We start from the raw sequence: 24872 nt of genomic DNA on the forward strand, positions 1-24872 counted from the left end.
CCTAACTGTATTTCATAATTGAATTATGATTGAATTGGGACTCCATAAAAAACAACAGGACAGTCGAGTGTCTGTGGTTTAGACACATCTGTATGTAGCATGAAAGACATACAATGTGAGGGACTATTGAGTTACAGAAGCTGGTGGAATGGAGGATAACCAGATGTGACTTCATAACTGTATGAGCCCTAGCTAAACCTTGTTGAGCTAGCGCAAAATGAAATGTGACCAGATTCTAGTGGAAGAGGTTAACAAACATATTGAGTTATAACAAAAACAAATATTACCAGAAAAAACGGCATATGGGAGAGTATTGGTGACAAAGTCAATGCTGTTAGTAAGACCATAAATATTCCACTCCAAACATATTATTTTATATTAGTATTTTCTCCTCCCTGTATTTTGCACACTTGGGTTGAAACGCCCCACATTGTAAATTCATTATGGCAAACGTACTAAATGGACAGCGCGTACTATCTTGCACATTTGAAAGACACAATCCTCAGTGCACATCATCAGCTTGCACATTTTTTTTGTGGGTGATGTCAAGTTTGCACAAGTTTTTAGCCACGCAAACCTTTAGTAAATCAGGCCCTTACTGTACCTTCACTGTAGTTGGTGGATTTTACACTGTTGGTGGTGTAGACCTCTGTTGACAAAGCAGCCACCGTCAAAGCAACAAGGAGTCGTAGCATCATGACAGACAGTATGTTAGATCTGCAGACGTTCCTGTGCAAGTAGAGAGAAATGATGGAAATAAACACTAGACAGATAGTTAGCTACATACTGCATAGTGCACTAAATAACTCAAAATGTAACTTGAAAAAACTAAATGCTGACTTTAAGTATCCTATAAAGCTGAAAACACATCACTGCCATAGCACCACGCATGACGCACATTAAGTTCTGCCCCTAGCACCAATAGGAAGCGTTGCACTGCAATATGATAGTTACCTGGATTTAACACCAGTTTATGCAACCCCTTCTCATCCCAGGTCATTAAATACCAAAGCTTCATCACTCCCCTCTGGCGTCTCATGTAGATGCACAATAATAATAATAATAATAATAACTTCGATTTATATAGCTTCTTTCAAGATACCCAAGGTCGCTTTACAAGAGTGGGAATAGGGGGGTAAGGGCAGGGTGGGGGTTTAGGGAGGGTAGGCAAGAGAGAAGAGGTGTGTTTTGAGGTACTTTTGGAACTGTGACAGAGAAGTAGCGGAACGGATAGGAGGGGGCAGGGTGTTCCAAAGGGTAGGGGCAATTGCACAGAAAGCCCTGTCACCAAAGGTCTTGAGTCTGGTGCGGGGAGTGCAGAGTAAGTCCTTGCTGGTGGAGCGCAGGGACCGTGACTGGGTGTACGGGTGGAGGAGGTCGGTGATGTACTTGGGTGCCAGTGAGTGAAGTGATTTGTAGGTGAGGAGGAGGAACCCTTTGGCATCTGTATAGTGATGCACCAGGCTTTAAACCAAATGCAATGTAGACACACTTATAACAACTTGTGTGGTCTGGTTAGGTTTAGGCAAAAACAACAAAAACGACTTGGTTAGGATTATGCACAAAAAAACCCCACTTGGATAGGGTCAGGGAAAGATCATGGTTTGGGTTAAAATGATCACTTGTAGGATAGTCATGGTGACAAGTAAACACCAGGACAAAAAGTCCTAAATCACGCTTGGAAACGTGACACTTTACATGTTTTCACGACGGAAGTGCGAAAAAACAGTGGTGTCTAAAGTGTAAAAACAGAACAGCGATATGTCATGAGTGAGTGGCCGATTGTAGCCTAATAATCTGAGCAGTGAGGTTATGTTGTGAAAGCAGCCAATCAACCAACAATTAATTTTTTGTTGTCTTGTAGATATTGGCGCAAGTGAAATAGTCAAAACTACAAGTAAACTGGTAAATAACATCTGTAGTTGGGTCAACTAAGTACAAAAATAGCTTTTTCTCTGGAAAAATGTGCTTTGTCGGGGGCAGCAACACTGGAAATAGGGTAATGGCGTGGCTTTATATACAACGGCTGTACAGAGAAAATAATCAAATGTGCTAATTTTTTATAATATTTAGATAACATCATCCCGTTTTGAAGTTTTAGTTGACAAAAAGTCTGGGCATTTTTGTCTTATCTTAGTCAAAGAAACCCAGTATTATTTAGTCTATGAACATGTTTTAATATAGCAACAAGAAACGATAAAAAAAGAACAACCACAGTGAGAGGAAAAGATAAATATGTGCATGTAATGAAATATTAAACCTTGAATAGATATTGCAAGCAATGATTACATTATCAGTTACTTCATATAGTTGTTTCATTAACTACAGGAGAAAATGCTGATCGCACATAAATACTTCTAGAAAATTATACTGACTATTATTAAAAATAAGGACATTAGCAGAGCCAAACATGGTGTCAGTTATGTTCATATTATATGTAACATTTTTGTTAAGATGATGTCAAGCATCATCCTACTGACATAGAGAGCATATCATATGGGGAATAAATATTGATGACTCTGCAGAAATTCTCTTCAACTGACATCTTCGGCTGTTTCCATCAGTCCACATGCATTGCAAAGCAACATGACAAGAGTCTCCCAGTCTCCCAAACATATAAACATTGGTTGGTTTTAATGTTTTAAACAAACAACTGTTCTTTTTCCTAAGCAAGCATAATTAGTCACAAAAAGATAAATTGGAACAAAATGGATCTCAGTGACTTCCGCATTTGAGCACTGAAACCTTACTTGTCCTGTCCTGTTTTATAACATGGACCAGTCCACATACTGAGTCTGACTGAGTGCAGCTGGACACTGGTTGCTGGGGAACATCTAGCTTTGACCTCAGCACCAACACACCCTGCAGAGATGAAAAAACATGACTATTTTTTGATCAATAATTCAGCAGTGCCTGCTGTTTACGTCCATGGTTTTGATTGGAATGCACAGTTATGTTAGAAGTTTTGACTTTTGGATTCAGCCACCAAAATTTGCATAAACCATTCAGTTGGATCAGATTTTTTACAATTGCACGGACTGTTTGAAATGCTTTTAATTAATTTCATGATAATCATAAACATGTTTTCATGTATTATCACCTGAAACTAAGAGTCATTGTGTTTGTTTGTTTAGAATGAGCCCTTTATATCTACATAGATAGCAGGTCCCTTTCCAAAGAGCCTGCCATGTTGCACCACCATGTTTCTAAAGAAGCCCAGAATGGACAAAGCAAGTTGAGTTTTTCGCAAATTTCACAACCACCGTATATTCTCCCACACCCTTGAAACAGGAGGTGGAAGGGTTATTCAGTTGATCGCAATCTGCATGCCACTTAAACCTACACACTGGTCCTTTACGTAAAGTATGTATGTATGCTTTGCTTAAGATAGAGTTAAATGTTTGTATGATATCAACAAGATACATACATCACACTATTTTAAATTGAACTGAATTGAAATTTCTCAACTTTTGATGCAGTCTGACATTCATGGTTCCTGTGAATTTTGGTGAGTTTTCATCCAGTGCCATCATCAAGTCACATATTTAATTTGTGTAATATTTCAGTTTTTGGACCAACTACCTTCTAATTTACATTGCTGGAAACACTGATTAGGTTCAATTATACATACCACACATAAATAGTTCATGCTTAAATGTTCAGAAAATATAAGGGCAGTACCTTTAACAGTTCTCTGTCTAATTCTTACTTCATCTTAGCACATCCATCACACACAACCAAATGTCACATCGCAAATAACTTATCATGTCGACCTCTCTGCTTATGACATCCTCACCCTGATGCTTACAACATGAAACACAGCAAATAGAATACAGTTAAGTTACTAATGACCTTTATTTCAATGACCAATTACCCTTTATTATGACACCATCCTGGCCATTATTATTACATTCACTCTGGATACTAAGGATCAGAACAAAGGAACCAAGAGTTTTCTTTATGTACATTAGAGTCAGAAAACAGACAATACATGCCTGTACTCTATGTCTTGTCTCACTGTTTTGTCATTCACTGAGTGACAACAGCCAGTGACAACCACTCTCTCATCATTATGCCACTGGTCCACGCTCCAATAACTTGCTAATGATGTACTTTCCATTATGACTGTTGATCCTTCTAAATTAGCGCATGTGCTATTGTCTGGTCTAACCACAAAACCATGACTGTTGATGTTTTGACTATGACCTCTGTTTGTCATAAACTTTGGCATACATGAGAATACACACACACACACACACACACACACACACACACTAGTGTTTGGACTATGAGAACCTTAACCACGGTAACCACATCCTCATATCATCAACCAAAGACCTCCTGGAGACACAGAACAAGAGAGGAGATGAAATGTGATGGTCTGGTCTTACCTGTGTGCTGAAAGCTGGCAGTTGCGCTAACTGACACCACATCCCCTCTCCTGAGCAAAAAGTCTCTCTTATAGGGTGACACCTCCTGCGTCAGCATCACTGTTCATCGGTTGGTGGTGTGTGTGGTACCAGCACAAATGCACCAATAAGCATGCACATACGCAGACACACACACACATTGCTCATGAATTTATTCCTGTTCATCCACCTCTTCTATTGAGATTTGGTCTTACAAAGATTAGTAAAATTCCTAAATGTTGATTCGCATGTGCACACACAGATTGGGTTTGGTCACTATTTTGGTATTTCAATAACAGACATGAAATGAGATTTGCAGCCAAGACAAAGGCCTAAAGGTCATGACAATAAACACTCAGCTCACAGTGAAGAAGGCTGAGCAACAGAAGAAACAGATAACTAAAAATATACACTATAGAGTCGAGCATTTTTTTTAACTGAAGAAAAAATAAGGCATAAATAAAAAGTATACTTGAAATACTTAAATTGCTCCCGTTGCTGTGCCAACGGTGTATGAATGATTAGTTTCCCTCTGATGAGCAGGTTGGCACCCTGCTTGGTAGCCCCTGCCATCAGTGTATGAAAGTGTGTGTATGGGTGAATGAGACGTAATGTAAAAGTGCTTTGAGTGGTCATAACGACTAGAAATGCGCTATATACTGTAAGTACAATCCATTTACCATGATATAGGGCAATTCAAGTTGTGACAAGTTTGGTCATGTTTTGGCATTTTGGTCATTATACATTAAAAAGTATTGAAGAGATGAGGAATAAATTCAATAATTGGACAAAGAGAAATTGATTTATTTATATCTCTCTTTGAATCTGAATGAATTCCTTCTGTCCTCCTGAATCCTAGTCACATCTTCATTTCCAAGCAGTGTATCCCTTTGTAAATGGAGCCAAACGCCAGGAGGAGCAGTGCTTGGTACTTAGAAGCATCACAGAGGAGGAAAGTGTTGGATACATGGCTGCCCCTTGTGTTTTATGAGGTGGGGCATGCAGTCCCTGGGTTACACTATTATAAATGATCCAGCAATAATGTGTCTGTACATTTTTACTTCTTTGTTCATGTAAAAGTCAGAAGGAAAAAGGGGAATACTAATTTTGCCTGGTGACTACAGTACTGTTGAAAAACTGTGTTTTACTACAATAACTGCACCATTTAAGGTAAGTACTAAGGCTCCCAGTTTGTCCTTACAAGTAACCTTATACACAATGTTGACAGACATCAGCAGTATTTGTAAAGTTGACAGACAAACACAGTAATTGGAAATGATGAGCTTTTTATGTTTATATGCACCAGACATATACATTTTTTGTATATAAGATTGTATGGCTTCCTGGCTTCTGCAGTGATCTGTGAGACACGAGAGTACAACAATTCTAGGGAAGAAGTTAATTAGTAACATGTATTGATGGTACATGAATGTGGACAGATAGAGAGAGGGAGGAGGAGAGAGCTTACTAACATCATAGGAAGTCCCCCAGCAGTCTAGGCCTCTAACAGCATAGCTAGGGATATATCCAAGGCAAGCCTAGCTGGCCCAAACAACACGTTTTATCAAAAAGGAAAGTATTAACCCTACTCTTAAATGTAGAGTGGGGATCTGTCCCCTGGACCAAATGTGGAAGCTGGTTCCACAGGAGAGGAGCCTGATAACTGAAGGCTCTGCCTCCTACTCTACTTTTGGAGATAGTAGGAACCCGAAGTAAGTAGTCTACATTCTGGGAGCCCAGTGTTCAAGGAGGGTAATAGAATACTATGAGCTCTTTACGATATGATAGAGCCTGACCATTAGGTTGACCAATACACTGGCAGTCTTCTAGGAACTGGTGAACACTGTGTTAGGGGACTGTCCCTGCTTAAATCATTTTGTAGGAATCAGAGAGTTGGTAGTGGTCAAGTGGGCTCTGGAATGGAGGCACTGGTTTGAAGGGACAGAGCAACTGTATGTAGTTTCGACTGACAATAAAAACTTGGCATTTAGTCAGTTCAATGTTTGAACTCAAGACAAGCTCATTGGGCTCTGTTTTTCAGCAGTTTCAACTTCACTCTCACTTATCATCCAGTGTCCCAGAACGTGAAACCGGATGCCCTCTCAGCATGTAATTGAGTCCGGCTACTATACTTCCCTTTTCGTGTGTTGTTGCAGCAGTGACCTGGGAAATTGTCATCTGTCAAATTTGGCCTGCGAGCATGTGCACATGCTACCAACTGTCCTCCAATTCAGACAAGCACATTCACTGGATTAGCATCTCCAGCTCAGCTCACCACCTCAACTGACAAGAAGTTCCCTCTCTTGCTAGCTCCAGGACTCCAGGGATTGATTCATTATCCTGCCTCTGGAGTAATTTATTGTTTTTGCTCTACCTGCCACATTGTTAGCTAGCATGAGTCTTTCTGTTTTTCCTACCCGGATCTTTCTGTCCATGTGTGGTCAGGCTTGCCAAGCTTGTGTTGCTGGTGCAGTTTTAGCCACCAGAATCTCTTGCACCAGTTTGACGTCTACTCCCTGAGCAAGATCATGCTAACGGACTTTTATAACATCTAGAAGAGACCAGAGCTGGGGACTCGGACTCGCGACTCGGACTCGAGTTGCACTTAAGTCTCACTAAACTGTGACTTCAGACTCGACTTGGACTCGACCTCAAAAGACTTCAGACTTGACTTCGACTCGAGGCTTGAGACTCGCGAACAACTTTTATTTCATGTTATTATTATTATTCTCATTATTTATCTGTCATTCATCTTTTTGTATGATCTCTGGCTCTGAGCTAGATGTAAACACCAACGTCATGCCACGCGCATGCGCCGTGTGTGAAGCGCTCATCTTCAGTATCAGACATTGACAATGGCGAGTGCGACAAGTTCAGCAGGAGCCTCAGATCATTACGTTTGGATACAATGCCTTCACACTCCCGTTTTTCCCTGGTTCTCCCATATTTCGAAACCATCTCCCGCCGCCCTCCCGTCATTTCTCCCGTAATTGACAAGCCCCAAATTTGTTTGTTAATAATAATAAGAAGCGCACAATAGCAAAGGTTTTATTTTGAAAGCTCAGACAGGAAACCACCGCAACTCTTATTATGCTTAGTGCCACTAACTTAGTGGCTCCGCTACTAATTATTAAAAAACACAACGTTGCGTTAACTATGGTCATTTTATATATGTATATATTTTATAATATAAGAAAATACAGTTATGGAATTGAAATAATTCTTAGTGTATGTTTCTTCACATCACAATGCAGTAGATTCTCTATAGTGAACCTACAATTGATACATTTTCATACTGTCCTATATCAAGGTCTAGGTCAAGGTAATAGCCGAAGGTAGATTTGGTAACAGTTTCAGGAGAGGACATCTCAACATACAAACAGATACATACATACAAACTTCAGTGACAGCACACCACAAAAACAGACATGGGCAGGTGCTCGCAAGGCTAACTGATCAGGATGAAGGATTGTACAGCTCTAAGGTCAGAATTTGAATTTGATTTAGTGTTGGCGAGAGACTTGAGACTTGACTCGGACTCTTGACCAGAGACTTGAGACTTGACTTGGACTTGACCCTCAAAGACTTGAGACTTGACTTGGACTCTAGCTCAAAGACTTGAGACTTGACTTGGACTTGTAAAAAATGACTTGTGAACAGCTCTGGAAGAGACTACTGGAAAAGCGCTCTTTATGGCACACCATCCAAAGTTCTAAATAAACACCAGTACATTCAAAAGTCTGCTGCTCACCTTCAGAGCAGCTACTTTGAATATGTGATTAATGCTGTGTACCACCTTGTTTTTTTAATGTGGTTGTTTGTTTGTATTTTTATGATCCTTTTAGCTCATGTAAAGCTTCTTTGAGTACCTTGAAGAGCACAAAAAAGTATTATTATTATTATCATTAAAAGGAGTGTAAAAGAGGAAGGCAAGAAAACTCTTGACCTGGCACCACCAAATACAGTTGGAACAGCCATTTAAGTTGGAATACAGTATGAACAGCCCCAGTCTCATCCACACGGAAAGATTTTGATTAAATAAATCCTTTGTTTAAGTCTAAATTATAGAGATTTTCCTGCTGATTTTACTGACTTAACTAAATACAGTTTCATATAATGAATAGACATGGGTGGGGCAAGGTACTGTATATCAAAACACTTTTTGAGTGAAGTGCTTTTCATTGTGGTGCTCTCCTCAACTTCAGTCTTAAGAACTGGTCACAGCTGAGTACACGTTGACTGAAAGGACCTGTACAACCCCCCTCTCTTTCTGAAGCGTCATCCCCCCTCCTCTCCCCTCATAATGACGCATTGTCCACAAACCACACTGAGGCCAAGTGAACAACAGGGGCCCGCGGGCACTCTGGGTCCAGTCTGAGAGCGCCCAGGGGATGAAGCAGCAAAGAATAGCCACAGGAACAAAAGAACTGAAGGTTGTGGATTCTTTCGGATTCTACAGCGGAAACAAAGCAGTGAGTTCTCTTCCATGATTGCTTGATCCTTTTTGTTTCCAGACAGGTAAAAATAATGATTTTTTTGTCACTTCAGACACACTAAGAATGATGGTGATTTGCTGTGATGGTTGATAGTGTTCCTGGATAATAATAAAAAATTGGCTTCAGGTTAAAGAGAGATTCATTCTGCTTTGTTTCAGATATTTGTCTCTGTTGTGGTGACAAAGTACAGTGTAATCACTTCTGGAATTCTTAATTCTTTCTGTGTGAAGACAGCTTTACTGTGCAGGATTACACACTGTAATTGAGTAGTTTAATCTGCATGTAAAACTAAAATATCTGCACATCTAGTCTTTAGATGACTAAAGAATGTCAATTGGTTTGACTATCATTCAGATATACTGTAGCCATTACAGACCTTTGTGCTGTAATCAATAGCATGACAATGGCCATTGTGTAATCAAATGTCCATTTATGCACAGGATATAACTAAGAAACAGTATAGCCACAGCTCTCTTTTCACCCGGGCACTAATGACTGTTGAGCTGTCCCAGCAGGCTAACACTCACACAGTCATGTCAGCTTACAAAGCAAACATTCCTCTGGCATTCTGACCAAACAGCCAACAATGCTCCTTTGGCTCATTTATCAGAAAGTAACAGCACTGCTATGCACACATTTAAATCATCTCAGAAGGTGAACAGACGTGAAAAAAGATCATTTGAGTTGAGTCTAAAAAGGGAGTTGAGGACTTCCACATGCAACAGTTCACTTTAGGAGTGTCAGTAATAGGGGTCCCGAAACAATTTGAAAATATAAAACCACATCACATGTCATCAGAGCAGCTCTGCGCTGGTGAACATAGTTTGGCCAGCTGCTGTCCTCTCACCTCAGTAGAGTCTGCTAACAGCTAGTCCTGTGAACAGAGAGCCTCTTTTGATGCTGTTTCACAGTAAGAGTAAACTAATTTGAAACACAAGAATCTGCCAATTGAATACCCACTTTATATACATTTTAAATGTTTAATTGTAAAATGTAAAATCCTTGTCTGAGACAACAGAACAATCCTGTCTTGATGCTTGCAGTTGGTTTCCGTATTTGAGCTGAGGATGTCTCTACACTCTCTGATGGTGGCTCTAGCCATGGCCCTGATCTTCTTGGACCCATGCCCTGGCAATGCAGCCCCTCCAGGTGAACCAGATGATGAAGGTTTTGACATGGAGAACTATGATCTCAACAGTGAGACAGACTGGGAGAACCTGGACATCAACATTTATGGAGACAGTTATGATTATGAAGACTTGGACCAAGAGGTAAGAGGGCGGAAGGGATAGAGTATATAGGTGTGGGCCAACTCAACATAAAAACTCTGGTGGTTAAAAACAGAAAAATAACTATTTGTACATCCAGATAACTCCTATATCTATTTTCTAAGTGCTACACCCCAATGGGCTTCACTGTGGGTAACCAGCAGCGGCAAAGGCCATTAGAGATGTTATATACTTGGCTGGATATACCAGCTTGGCCCACATTCGTGCAAAAAGCAAGTCAGACCCAAATGTTGACTGGGTAAAAGAGGTCAAGTGATGAGGTCATTGAGCAGCACCCGCCTAGGAGTTACTGAGCAGAGCAACACCTGCAAAAGTCGCCTGGATGAACTCTATCACAAAGTCTAAGGAGTCAGCCAATGAGCAGACAAAAGAACACACTGGGCTTTAGTGATGTGTCGTTCGCTAACGAGCCGGCTCTAAGAGCCGATGCTTTGTAGTGAACGAGAAGAGCTGATGCCCGTCGGAGAGAGCCGAATCTTCAGCCTCCTGCTCAGCAGTCCGTTAGGCTGAGAATCCATGCAGGCAGGGGCGGGAGTTTATTTTGATGGGCGCACCATTCGGCCAATCACATGCAAGGACAGACTAGGATCATACCATTATGTGAAAGAAGGAAGGGGGCAGACGCTCCAAAGACAGTGAGTGTAGTGGTACAGGCCAGATACACACAGCAGAGACAGAGGAGGATTTTAGTGTAAGCATGTCAATGTGTTCAGTTGTTCTGTGTTTAGTTCAAGGTTTTTCAGGTGTTCAAAGGTTTGATTAAAATGTTAAACAAAAGTTACTGTATTTTTTTTGTAATGAAAAAATGCTTTTATGAAACCACTGAATGAAAACTTGCTTACCAATACACAAACCATTCATAATTGCTAAATCAGGCTAAAATAGAACGCTCAGAGTGATACTAAATGAAGAGCCGTTTGGGAGCCATAAGAGCTGGCTCTTCTAAGGGAGCCGAGCCAAAAGAGCCCAATCTTTGAAAAGAGCCGGTTTGCCCATCACTAGTGGGCTTGCAGTCTATGGCAGTTAGTAAACTTCCTTGGGTTTCCTGTGTTGTCTCCGTAACAGCAAAGTGCACACATGGACACAAGGAATGAAAAACACCTCTCCACTTATTTTTCATAAGGAGGGTGGAAAAAAAGTTATCACCCTAGGTTGAAAGTGCACAGACATGGCACAAAGATCCCACACACTCTGGGCAGAGGAAAGGGCAAAGATATTTGCCATCTTTGTCAAATCTGTAGTGATGTGTACTTTATTTGTGGTGGATTAACGGCAGAAAAAACAGAATGAAGTGTGATATGACCTCAAATTGGGTTTACCTGTGCATTTTAAGTGTAACAGCACCCCTACAATTTGTTTTCAGCACACATACCAGCTGCAGGGTGTGAAATGTGTAGTACTGCTACAGTTATTAAAATGTGATCTGTTGCGTCAGTATGAAACGTCAAACATACAATGTACCAAAATTAATTTATATTTAAGTTTTTCCAAGTAACCCTAACACACACACACACACACACACACACACACACACACACACACACACACACACACACACACACACACACACACACACACACACACACACACAAAGAGAGTCTATTGCTCATATATTGTTAGTTTCCTTCGTTGTGGGATGGTTTACAAATAAGGCTAAATCCTTTTTAAACCTGTAATTATTTGAAGAAATATGGTATTTTTTTTATTAACAATTAAATTGATCATGATCCATTTAACAGACAAGTAGGACACATGAAGTGTAACAGCCAGAAATCCAACTGTTTCCTGTGTTTTTGTTGTAGAACCAGGTTAGGGGGCATGCTTTCAGCAACATACAATAAAAGTCAAAAATCTAATTGTTTTGAATTTTTTATTGGTCAATAATGACCAAGTGAAAGTACAAGCAATATTACAGTTACTGTCAGAAGCAGTCTAGGCAAGTTAGGGGCTAGGCTAGGGGTGACTAGTTAAGATTAGGGACGGCTATGGCTCAGGAGGTAGAGCTGGAAGATCCGTGGTTCGATTCCTCCAGTCCGCATGTCAGTGTGTTCTTGGGCAAGATACTTAACCCCGAATTGCCCCTGATGGTTGCGCCAACAGTGTATTAATGTGCTTGAATGGTAAGTTTCCCTCCTGATGAGCAGGTTGGCACCCTGCATGGTAGGTCCTGTCACCAGTTTATAAATGGGTGAATGTGACTTGTAGTGTAAACATCCTTTGAGTGGTCAAAGTACTAGAAAAGCGCTATATAAGTACAGTCCATTTACCATTTACTCACATTAGCAGCTAAAGCAACTACCAAAGCACCCGGCCCCTAACTGTGTTGTTCAGAAATATTTCAGACACTAGTTGCTGTGATGTTTCAGTATTTACAGACCAAACTGATGAAGTTTGAAGTTTAATGTGCAAGATGAGTAACTTTTATTACACACTGGCAGGGAGCACAGATCTGAAGCCTAAAAGATTCACTAACTTTGTTGTTTTTCCACTTGATGGAACACAGGATGATGCTTTGTTTGACTCTGGGACTGAAACAGAGTCCGAGGACAGTGAGCTTGGTGAGACTTACTGCTACTTGATTATAATATTTACACACAGAGAGCTCTGATGAAGAGTTTTTGGGACTTGAGGGAGCATACAGCTACACACTGTATTAAATATGTGAAGTTACTGTGTTCTTTTAAAAGGTTTAATTGAAACTCAGCCTAATCCAAACCTGGTCTGAGTTAATAATATACTGGTCCAGTTCAGTTAAACAAATCATTACAGGACCATTAACCATTAACCTGACACACTGTTTCAGGTCTAATACGTGTGTATTTCAAATAAAAGTAGATTGAAAAAGTTTTGGAGTAACTTGTATAAATGTATGTGTTTATAAATGAATAACTACTGGTGCATTCAAATAAATTAATCTTTAGTCTTTAATAGAATCAAATTTTACTGCTATCATGGACCTCATCACAATTTCATGTAACTTACTCTGTAAAATTTCAGTTCATTACTAAAAAACAGTTTAGCCCTCAGACAAACAAAAATGTCCTTACAGCTTGTGACAACATGGGGGGAAAACATTGTTTTTAAAAAGTTTAAACATGAAATTTGTTGTAACACATGTAAATACAGTTTTTCTTGGTGCTGCTGGCTTATAGCTGGATTGTATGACTTTCATGTCCTGCAGAAACTAACGTAGTGCTTCATTTCAGTCAGGAACACTCTCGTCATAGATCAAACCATTTATTGCAACAAATAGAAATACAGTTTTGTTTGGCGCTGAAGGCTCCACTCTAAAATGCTCCTTGGATTAGCCAACATCATGCCAAAGAGCGCAACAGGGAGCCTACTATTTGCTTTTATGTTTTTCTTATTGTTACTTCACTCTGGTGTTGTTCTTCTCTGCAGAATGATGTGTGTGTAGAGTCTGTTTTCACATTCAGCAGCTGAAGGAGGAAAGGTTCTCTGTGCTTACCCTTAATCTCAGTTTAAGACCCACACCCACAAGGTATCTACTAGGATTTGTGACATCACAATTAGGTTGGAGTCAGACGTGATCCAGTATGTAACTTACAGAAGTGTGATATGGAGTCTTGAAACTTTTGGATTTAGGACCTTGATTTTTCAGTGAAGCAGAAGACAGCTTGTGTTTAGCTGATGCACTTCTGAAATAAAAAAAAAAGAAAGCATATTCATATGTCTGGGTGGAATATTTAAAACAAAAAATGTCTGTATAACCCAAATGACAGATTGAAGTGGGTACGGTAGCTCCAGACACTCCTCCACCAGCCAACCAACACACAGCTGAAAACCATGAGGAGGAGGTGACCCTGCCCACCCTGCCTCCAGCTCCTGTCACCCTGGACTTCAAGGGACCAGGTCTCTTTGGTCCTGAAACTGGACTGGGTATGTCAAAGGAAGGACTGGGTGTTTATCTATGTACAAAAATGTCTGACAATCTTTAATATGAAAAGCTGATAAGGCTTGACACACACTGTTATATTAGCTCCCTCCATTGCAGTATATTTGAAAAATGCAACAGAGAGCGATGACTGTAGATGTGGGCCCATGGCTATGTAATGTGTGATGCAGGAATGGCAGTATGTAGCTATAGCTCTGCTTCTGCAGTTTGTTGTGGTTAATATTACCATTGTCTGCCCTGACTACCTGATGCTTTGAAATAGCACAGTAAGTTATCAGCATTTACAACCACAGAAAAGCAATAAATCTTCTCTGAGTAGCACAATGTCGTCTCTCCGCTGTCTCTTATTTAAGCTTGCTATAGCTCGAATCCCACTGCGCATGTGTGTGCCATATTCCGGCTCCGATGTGGTTTTGCTCCATCCTCTACATGGCATCCTACCCCACCAGGAGCGTTTTGACCGTGGGCCAGCCATCTACCTTTTAAATTAAGTTGCACTGTTGCTACAGTACGGCATCCTAGTTGAAGCCAAACGAGTGCCTGTAGGCTACTGTAATTGCTGCAGTAGCAATGCAACTAAATGACCTGACTGGCTCAGGTTTTGTTGATTTGGTCAATTTCCTCGATTATTGTGCTTACTCTATGGGTCAGTGGGCTACGTAGTGACATGGTTTCTTTTTTTTGTCATATCTAATTGTGTTTATTGCTGAATTGTGAGTCTGCATGGGTTGTTTTAATTAGAATTAGATTCTTTTTTTCTTTTTTTTCCCCAGGCACAGACACCTTTATTTGACAGTTGACAGACAGGAATTAATGGGAGAGAGAGGGGGGTGTGATATGTAGCAAAGATCCTCTGGTCGGGATTCGAACCAGGGTCAGCTGCGTACGCGGCATGTACTCTAACCACTCGACCACCTGCGTGCTAATTGACCAGATTCTTTATGTTGTTTCTGTTCTGATTTCCTGCCCAGCTCGATCTGCTCTGAACAGCTACTCCCTATAATAGACAGGCGTGTATGTTTAGTGGAGCGGAGAGCGGCTTCTGGGACGCTTCTGAAATGCGCACCAGATGGGATCACAAACATTGACTAGAGTGGCTGTGATCAACTTCGTGGCTGCATCGATGACGGAATGTGGCGCACACTCGCCCAGTGGGATCAAACCATAACACTACCAGCAACTGTGTATGAGGCACAAAGGGAGGCTACAGTTACCAGTGTTCTGATATTTATATTTATATCTGATATATTTAAATATATATTCATATATTTATGTGATATATGGAATATAGGGAGAACCAGGATGAAAGTAACATTTTTACATTATTCTCATTTAAAAAAGATAATATCATAGAGGTCAGTGACAAATAAGGGTTTGCAAGATGAGAAAATCAAAAATATCTTAAAAATAGTTTTAAAAGCAGCATCAGGTTTATTAATATCTATATTTTGTGTTTTTGTTGGTTTTATGTCATTTGAAATGACATTTGCAACATTTTTTTAAAACAAAAGTAAGACTGAATGCTCCTGAAAATGTCCCATGGTGTAACAAAAAAAAAAAGATAAATATCAGATATTTGAATCACCTACAGTGTATTTAAGGGCATTTATAAAAAAAATAATTACTTAATTTTAAAACATCAAATTAAAAGCAAAAAAATTGGAGTATCCCTTCATTTAAATTATAATGCGTTTTGTCAAATTGAGCAGGATATATCCTAAAAACAACATTTTTTTCTAAATAAATTGGGACTAATGATGTAAAATTTGTTTAAAAATATTTTGTTGCGTTGCCAAAGTGGATTACATTTATTCCACATTTTATTTACCTGTACATAATCAGATTTTTATGAAAAATACTGCTTACACCAACTGGACACTGGGTTGCATCAATGGATGTAACCAGTATTTTTCATGAAAATCTGATACACTGATCATGTTTCTTCTACTGAAAAAAAACAGTTTACAACAACAATCACGGTCATTTCATCTTAAAGTTTAATTCATGTGTAACTCAGTTTATAAATATTTAATCTGACAATAAGAAATCTTTATAAGATGTGTGTGGGCAGAGAGAGAGGGAGGAACTGGTTCCAGTCCTCCATCATGAGTTGAGAGATGATGTTATTATATTATAAAGAGGTCAGGTGGTTCAGAGATGATGTTATTATATTATAAAGAGGTCAGGTGGTTCAGAGATGATGTTATTATATTATAAAGAGGTCAGGTGGTTCAGATGATGTTATTATATTATAAAGAGGTCAGGTGGTTCAGAGATGATGTTATTATATTATAAAGAGGTCAGGTGGTTCAGAGATGATGTTATTATATTATAAAGAGGTCAGGTGGTTCAGAGATGATGTTATTATATTATAAAGAGGTCAGGTGGTTCAGATATGATTTTATTATATTATAAAGAGGTCAGGTGGTTCAGATGATGTTATTATATTATAAAGAGGTCAGGTGATTCAGAGATGATGTTATTATATTATAAAGAGGTCAGGTGGTTCAGATGATGTTATTATATTATAAAGAGGTCAGGTGGTTCAGAGATGATGTTATTATATTATAAAGAGGTCAGGTGGTTCAGAGATTATGTTATTATATTATAAAGAGGTCAGGTGATTCAGAGATGATGTTATTATATTATAAAGAGGTCAGGTGGTTCAGATGATGTTATTATATTATAAAGAGGTCAGGTGGTTCAGAGATGATGTTATTATATTATAAAGAGGTCAGGTGGTTCAGAGATGATGTTATTATATTATAAAGAGGTCAGGTGGTTCAGAGATGATGTTATTATATTATAAAGAGGTCAGGTGGTTCAGATATGATGTTATTATATTATATAGAGGTCAGGTGGTTCAGATGATGTTATTATATTATATAGAGGTCAGGTGGTTCAGATGATGTTATTATATTATAAAGAGGTCAGGTGGTTCAGATGATGTTATTATATTATATAGAGGTCAGGTGGTTCAGATGATGTTATTATATTATAAAGAGGTCAGGTGGTTCAGAGATGATGTTATTATATTATAAAGAGGTCAGGTGGTTCAGAGATGATGTTATTATATTATAAAGAGGTCAGGTGGTTCAGAGATGATGTTATTATATTATGAAGAGGTCAGGTGGTTCAGATGATGTTATTATATTATAAAGAGGTCAGGTGGTTCAGAGATGATGTTATTATATTATAAAGAGGTCAGGTGGTTCAGATGATGATTATATTATATTATAAAGAGGTCAGGTGGTTCAGAGATGATGTTATTATATTATAAAGAGGTCAGGTGGTTCAGATGATGTTATTATATTATAAAGAGGTCAGGTGGTTCAGAGATGATGTTATTATATTATAAAGAGGTCAGGTGGTTCAGAGATGATGTTATTATATTATAAAGAGGTCAGGTGGTTCAGAGATGATGTTATTATATTATGAAGAGGTCAGGTGGTTCAGAGATGATGTTATTATATTATAAAGAGGTCAGGTGGTTCAGAGATGATGTTATTATATTATATAGAGGTCAGGTGGTTCAGAGATGATGTTATTATATTATAAAGAGGTCAGGTGGTTCAGATGATGTTATTATATTATAAAGAGGTCAGGTGGTTCAGATGATGTTATTATATTATAAAGAGGTCAGGTGGTTCAGATGATGTTATTATATTATATAGAGGTCAGGTGGTTCAGATGATGTTATTATATTATAAAGAGGTCAGGTGGTTCAGAGATGATGTTATTATATTATAAAGAGGTCAGGTGGTTCAGATGATGTTATTATATTATAAAGAGGTCAGGTGGTTCAGATGATGTTATTATATTATAAAGAGGTCAGGTGGTTCAGAGATGATGTTATTATATTATAAAGAGGTCAGGTGGTTCAGAGATGATGACTATTATAAAGAGGTCAGGTGGTTCAGAGATGATGTTATTATATTATAAAGAGGTCAGGTGGTTGAAGCCAGGTGAAGACATTCTACCATCCAGCTATTTCATGCAGCAGCATTGACACATGCTCTGTGGTGAGTCACTTTTTCCTTGTTTGAAGATGGCATCTAATGGAAAATCAGTTTTATTTATTTAGTTTGATTGCTTAAGTATTGTTTATACTAGTAATGAAATAGCAGGAATTTAAATATTTATATTATGTTTGAGTAACATTTCTCATTTAAATGAATTATTGGATTTTTTAGGTATTTCAAAGCTACTGTACATCAATTTCAAAATTAGTTTTTTTTAAAAAATGATACATAATTAATTAGCATCATAAACTACTGATATTTGACTAAATTGTCCTCTAACCGAAAAGCTTTTAATCGGACTCAAATGATATAAGCAGTTATACGATTTTGACATTTCATTTTAAAATCAAATCTGTGTCAGATTGGTCTCAATATTTGAAATGTAATTCTTCAAGAAATTTCAATGAATGATCAATCTTTTTCTAGGGTTACACCATTGGACATATAAACTGAGCAAACTTGACCCCAGTCCAAAAAACGTAAATTTATGAGTAATTGTTAAGCTTCTAACCTTGTCAGGCAGCAGTTGTGATCATATCATCAGGGGTCCTCTGTAAAACCACTAACTGTTGTTTGGTATCTTCACAATTTTAACAAAATGGCCTCTTAAATGGTGGTTACATTTTGAGACACTTCAAGTGGTTCAGTTGACTTGACATGATTCCCCAAATTATATTTAATATTTAGAACTTTTAATTAATATGAAAGAGTGATAATGTAATATCATGCCAAACTACTTGGTGTGGTGTTTTATTAAGAACTTTAGCATTTTTAAGCAAGTGTCATTTTTTGTTTCAAGTTTTTATGGTTACACCACTGGGACATTTTTGCCATAATCCTCTAATATATTCTCTCAAAATGGATTAAAAGCAGAAATTTTATATTCAGTCCACAAGAAAAGAATGTGTGTAAGGTATTCATGCATTTATTTTTAAATTTTAACCCCATTAAGTTTGACTAAACCACATGGAAACAAAAAAAGTAGCGTTACGTCATTGACCCATAGACAAACTAAATTCATCCTGATCAACAACCCACGTGTGATCAATACCACATGTTGGAGCCAAAAGTATAATTTGATAATTTAAGGAATTACGTAAAAGATTATTATTATTTTTTTTATGGATTCACAGTCATTGATTTTAGTTCAATCATTTCGTGACATGCAGGCACTTTGAGAGGGAGCCCCATACTCAATCAGCTAGCTGATCAGGATGTAATTAATTTGACATGTCTGCTCCTCTTTGACAGGTAAGAATGTTTCTTTGTTTGTCAAGAGGGATGGAAAATAAATACACAACAAAAAGGAATCGTGGACTCTGTGTGTTGTCTAAGCGTGTCAACCAAAGATACAGACCAAAAAAGGGACCATATGCTATTGGAAAGTTGTAGCTTTACCACATTATTTTGTAGAAATGTGGAACAACTTCAGTGTTGTGGTGGAACAGGAATTGCATATTGTTACTTTCAACCATGTCAGTCAGGACAAAAGTAACATGAGTGGGTAAAAAGTAATGCAACCATATAAACTTGAATTTTTCATGTGGTTCTTGTTTTTATTAAAAGTATCTGAATGTCTTTGTTAATATATAATTGCAAACATATGTCCTTTATAACAAAAATGTTACATTGTCAGTGTTAAGTTTTAATTTCATGTTCATTCAAGTGTTTCACATCAACAGTATGAACAGTAGAACTTTTAAGTTAACAGTATAACTAACTGATAAATTGTCTTTGTTTTATTCATTGCCTCGGCTGTGTCAGATATAATGCTTTGTGCCCTTTGTGAGCTGAATATTCTCACAAACAAGGCATTCCTCAACCTTAACCTGGGAAAGGGATAATATTTTGTGTGGATTTTTGTTTGCACATGTGGCACTCTTCTGTCTAAATGCAGGAATGCCTACCTGCCTGTTGTGTGTATGTATTGGAGGGAGTGTGTATTGTGATGACACCGGACTGGATCAGATCCCACCACTGCCCAAAGACACCACCCATTTTTATGGACGCTTCAACAAGATTCGACATGTCAAGAACACAGACTTCATCAACCTCAGTAGGACACAATGAAGTCTTTTGTAAAGTCTCAGATAAAAGCTTATTCAAATAATGGTAGATATAGTATATGTTTTTGTTTGGTTAACAGATAAGCTCCAGTCTATTGACCTAACTGGGAACCAGATCTCAGAGATGGATGAGGATGCGTTTCGCTCTCTGCTGCAGCTCCATCAGTTATTGTTGGCTGATAACAATCTGCAGGTAATGCCTGAGCTGCCAGTCACCATGAGGCACATTGATCTACGCAACAACAGGCTGATCAGCCGGGGGCTGCACACAGAAGTATTCAAGGTAAACACCCTGTTAAGACTTTTAAGAATCTTATTAGATTTGTTTATCTGTCTGTGTGGTCATTCCGATTCTCTGATTTCCACTGCAAGCAGTTGTGTGTTCTCTTGACTGCATGGAGCAGGATGTATTTGACTGCAGTATTATTAACCTACCTGAGCCTAACTTAGCCTGGTAATAGTGTGGTGGTTTGTGACATCGGTTTTGCCGGACCACTTGCATAGTTATAGTCTCCTGTGAAATCCAACATTGTCGGAGGTAACAGGGGCTGGCTTCCCAGATGATCGCTACACAACCGTGGCCAAGTGTGGCTTGTGTGTGTCGGCGGCAGTGCTGCCTGACACACAGTGCCATATCTGCCACATATAGGAATCTGAATGAAAGAAAAACAATCACGCCTACACAGGCTATACTTTTGTTTACATGTTAGTGTGGCTAATGCCAGGTATTCGGTTGCAGTTTCTGTGCCCACCCTCTCTGAGACAGATTTGTTTATCTGTCTGTGCCTTACAGTGATGGCATTCTCTCAGTGCAAGGAGGTCCTGGCTGTAGCAATCTGCACTCTCTTGGTGAAGAAGGCCATAATGGAGGTGATGCAGGGCAATCAGCAGTCTGTTTTTCATTAACGTTACTTAGGTGGGATACTCAGGCTGGTTTTGGATTTGAAGGGGTTCAACAACTTTTTGAGGGACCTGCTATGCTAGTTATTGACTGTGCTGAGGGTTCGACAGGCCATACTTCAAAGCGACTGGTTTGCCACAATTGACCTGGAGGATGTGTATTTTCAGATCCTGATAATGGACACAGACACTACCTAAGGTTCACCATTGGATCTTTGAATTCTCTGTCCTCCCATTTGGCATATGGGTCAATGACGTATAAGGATTTTCAACAACTCAATTTTAAATAATAAAAACAAGCATATCTAATGCAGTAGTTCAAACATTCAGAATGTTGTGTACCTGACAATTCATATTACAATTTGAAAGTGATTTTAGTGGGTTTTTCAAGATTAATTGGCAATGGCCTTAAAAAAAAGTCATTTGGTGCGACCATGATTCATCTTGAAATATCTTATATAAATAAAAGACCATCATTTACAGAGATTTAAAAAAAATGCAAATACTTTGTTTCCAAACACTTTATATTACTGAAAACTTGTAAAAAAAGATGTGAAGCGTGTTAACTAAATTAATTTATTTCAAGATGAATCATGGTCGCACCACATGACTTTTTTTTAAAGGCCAGTGCCAATTAATCTTGAAAAACCCACTAAAATCACTTAATTTCAAATGTATAATATGGATCTTCAGGTACACAACATTCCGAATGTTTGAACTACTGCATTAGATATGCTTGTTTTTATTATTCTACAATTGAGTTGTTCTAAATCCTTATACGTCATTGACCCATATAACTTGGAAATGGAAACAGTTGAGTTGAAAATACTTTTTTTCGAGATAGCCTTCTTATTGGCTATTGTGTCGGCTAAAAGGGTGGAAGAGCTCCATGTCCTTTCAGTGCATGAGGAATGCTGCCACGTCTTGCCAGGGGCTGCTTTGGTGGTGCTGCGCCCAAATCCTGCAATCCACAATAAGGTCTGTTCTGAGTCCCACATGGGTCAGTCTGAGCTGTGCCTTTCCTAACCTCCTCAGGACAGTGAAGGGTCGACGGACGGAACTTAGTACCTCATGGATTTGTGCCCCTCTGTCTGATATTTATATGGGAGCCTCTTATATATATATATATATATATATATAAATATATATATATTGATATATATATATATGTGTTTAATATAATGACAATAAAGCTTTCTATCTTTCTATTCTACATGGTAACCATCCATGGTGTAGAGACTATCTCTCTGCTAACTGCAGCCTTAAAATGCTTATATATAGCCACTGCTTGCCAACATAGGTAACAGGAAAAGAGTCCTCCATTTATTCTTCTTGCCCAATACATCTGGGTATCCTTGGATGGAAAACATAGAAAATGTAACGACCATACATGAATTCAATAAGTTGTTCAAGATGTAGAAAGTTGACACTCAGTGGGTACTATGCTCCCTATTATGAATATTTTCATGGGCTTCCTTTTCTTTTTTCTCTGTGCAGGATATGAGCCAGCTAGAATTCCTCTATCTGTCCAATAATAACCTAGATTACATTCCTACACCACTGCCACTGAGCCTGAGACTGTTACACCTACAGGTAGGAGCACACACGTCTATTGTCTCTTCTTCAATGCCCCTGAAGGTAAATGCTCTGAGATGGTAAAATGCTGCTAGTAAACATAATCAAGGCAGCAAAATCATTTTGTCCAAAACTTATTTTGAAAAGCAATAAATAGGATAATGTTAATTCAAAACAGTGATAAATGGAATGATGTCATATTGGCAAAACTAAGTAGAGTCAACAGTAAAATGTAAAATGGCTATAAAAGTTTGGAAAGGGTGAAAACATTAACATCCTTGTACCCCTCATATCAGAACAACAGCATCCAGTCTTTGCATGAGGACACCTTCTGTAACCTCCATGATCGCAACTTCATTAGACGCAACTTGGAAGACATTCGTCTGGATGGCAACCCCCTGAACATTAACCTGTTTGCTCAGGCCTACATCTGCCTGCCACGCCTGCCTGTAGGGAGTCACTGACAGCTGCAAGACACCATCCCCGCGAATGCCCCCCAAAAAAAAATGCAAGAATAAAAATTGTTGAACAGAAATATATATAATATGGATGATGTGTGATTTGAAGGCCATACTGATCCAAATATTTTAAATACCCAATACTTTATCTAAACATTCAATGCTGGTTTTTATTCCAAAAATGTGTAGTATGTGGGAAGAAACAACACGACTCAAACTGATATCTTTAAAGCTGCATTAATTGATGTTTTTTACCACTGGTGGATATCAAGACAAGCTTACTACACATGATATACAACATACATGTTGGTAAACAGTTGCCTACTGACACAACTAGAGACACAAAACACTAGCACTCATATGGAGTCCTGCTTGTGAACTGGTGAACACATTTGCTACTAAATACTCACTATGTAATAGCTATGTTACAGCGAATGAGGTCCATGAGAGTTGAGTTTATGGGCCTGCAAACCAAAACTAAGAGCAGAAAGAAACTAGAAAGTTTTGTAAACCTGAGGGGAACTTTCATTTTGGTGATAATTCTCTCTGTGTTCATTCTTTCAAGTAACCTTTCACATTAAACAGTCTTTGATTTGCTGTTAGTATAAACACACTGATAAATGCAACTTCAGTGATTATTATGTTAATGTGGGAAGAAAGAGAAATAAGTTTCCCCTTTTCCCCATGTTTCAGCTTGGTTTTGTTCATCTCAGCGTTTATTTACAGGCATGTGGTGTAGTGTAATTGTTACAGGAACATTTCTTAGCTACGTATACCATACATTATCCTTTAATTCTTTAAATAATATGTTGGCCTGTTCAGAGATACCATCATGTAGCAGGCCATTGTTAAATACATTTTCTAGAACATCTTTTATGGAAGAATGTAATTGTACTTTTTTCTGAAAGTTCACAGGTTTTTAAGACAAAACAACAAACAACTGTATATGAATAGGTAGATGAGTGTAAGAAAATGCATTGAATATGTAAAATGACATAATACAGAATTCCACAGATTTTGTCACACTCGTTTTTATTTTTATTTCCATTTAGAAAGAACACGTTTTGAGTTTTGGCACTGCGTGATGCAAATGGGAAAGTACAATGTGCCTATGATGTATTTGGACCAGGGAATGTATGCCAGGTCCCCCAGCAAGATGTCAAGTAACTGTACGATTGGGAAACCATTTAGGAAAACAGCAGCTTATAAAGCTTATTTACAAAGTACCTTACTTTAGGTTACTTTCACATCAGAGCTGTTTGATCTGCTTTAAATGAAACCTGGTTTGTTTCCGGGGATAGTCCAGTGCATTTGGGGTGGTGTGAAATCTCATTTGAACTATCTTTGTAGATCAAACAAGCAAACTCCGGTCTGCTTAAAAACATGAGTCTCGGTTTGCTTCCAAGTGAAGCCTGGTGTGGTTTGTTTGAGGTGTGAAAGCAAATCAGACCAAATTCATGACTTTCAAAGGCATGACAATATCTCGCTCATCCTCTGTGTAACAAGAACAACACATCATAGTCTCTCTCTCTCATCAGGGCTCGCCTTATCCTTCAGTGCGGTTTCACATTTGAAGAATGAAAAAGCAGGGAAGAAGTTTAAGTTAGTGAATGCATTAATAGTACATGAATGTTAATGGATATAGATGGATGGATAGAGAGAGGGAGGAGGAGAGAGGAGCTCAGTGCATGATGGGAGTCCCCCGGCAGTTTAGACCTATAGCAGCACATTAAGTCTAAAA

At 38.5% G+C, this 24872-nt stretch overlaps 2 protein-coding genes across 2 annotated transcripts in view; both read left to right on the plus strand.

Moving 5' to 3' along the window:
• Positions 1 to 19353, plus strand: part of golt1a (golgi transport 1A) — a 49085-nt gene extending 29732 nt beyond the window's left edge. Inside the window, exon 6 of the mRNA XM_062415889.1 lies at positions 19344 to 19353. The gene's annotated coding sequence lies outside the window, so the exon portion shown is untranslated. The remainder of the gene's footprint in view (positions 1 to 19343) is intronic.
• Positions 8758 to 24135, plus strand: optc (opticin). The gene is made up of 7 exons (XM_062415887.1): positions 8758 to 8881; positions 9949 to 10176; positions 13938 to 14094; positions 20030 to 20188; positions 20279 to 20481; positions 22596 to 22691; positions 22970 to 24135. The coding sequence occupies exons 1-7, from the start codon at positions 8801 to 8803 to the stop codon at positions 23135 to 23137; spliced, it is 1092 nt and encodes a 363-aa protein (XP_062271871.1). The 5' UTR covers positions 8758 to 8800; the 3' UTR covers positions 23138 to 24135.
• The last annotated feature ends 737 nt before the right edge of the window (positions 24136 to 24872 follow it).

Source organism: Scomber scombrus, chromosome 3, assembly GCF_963691925.1.
Source record: "Scomber scombrus chromosome 3, fScoSco1.1, whole genome shotgun sequence".
Taxonomy (NCBI): Eukaryota; Metazoa; Chordata; class Actinopteri; order Scombriformes; family Scombridae; genus Scomber; species Scomber scombrus.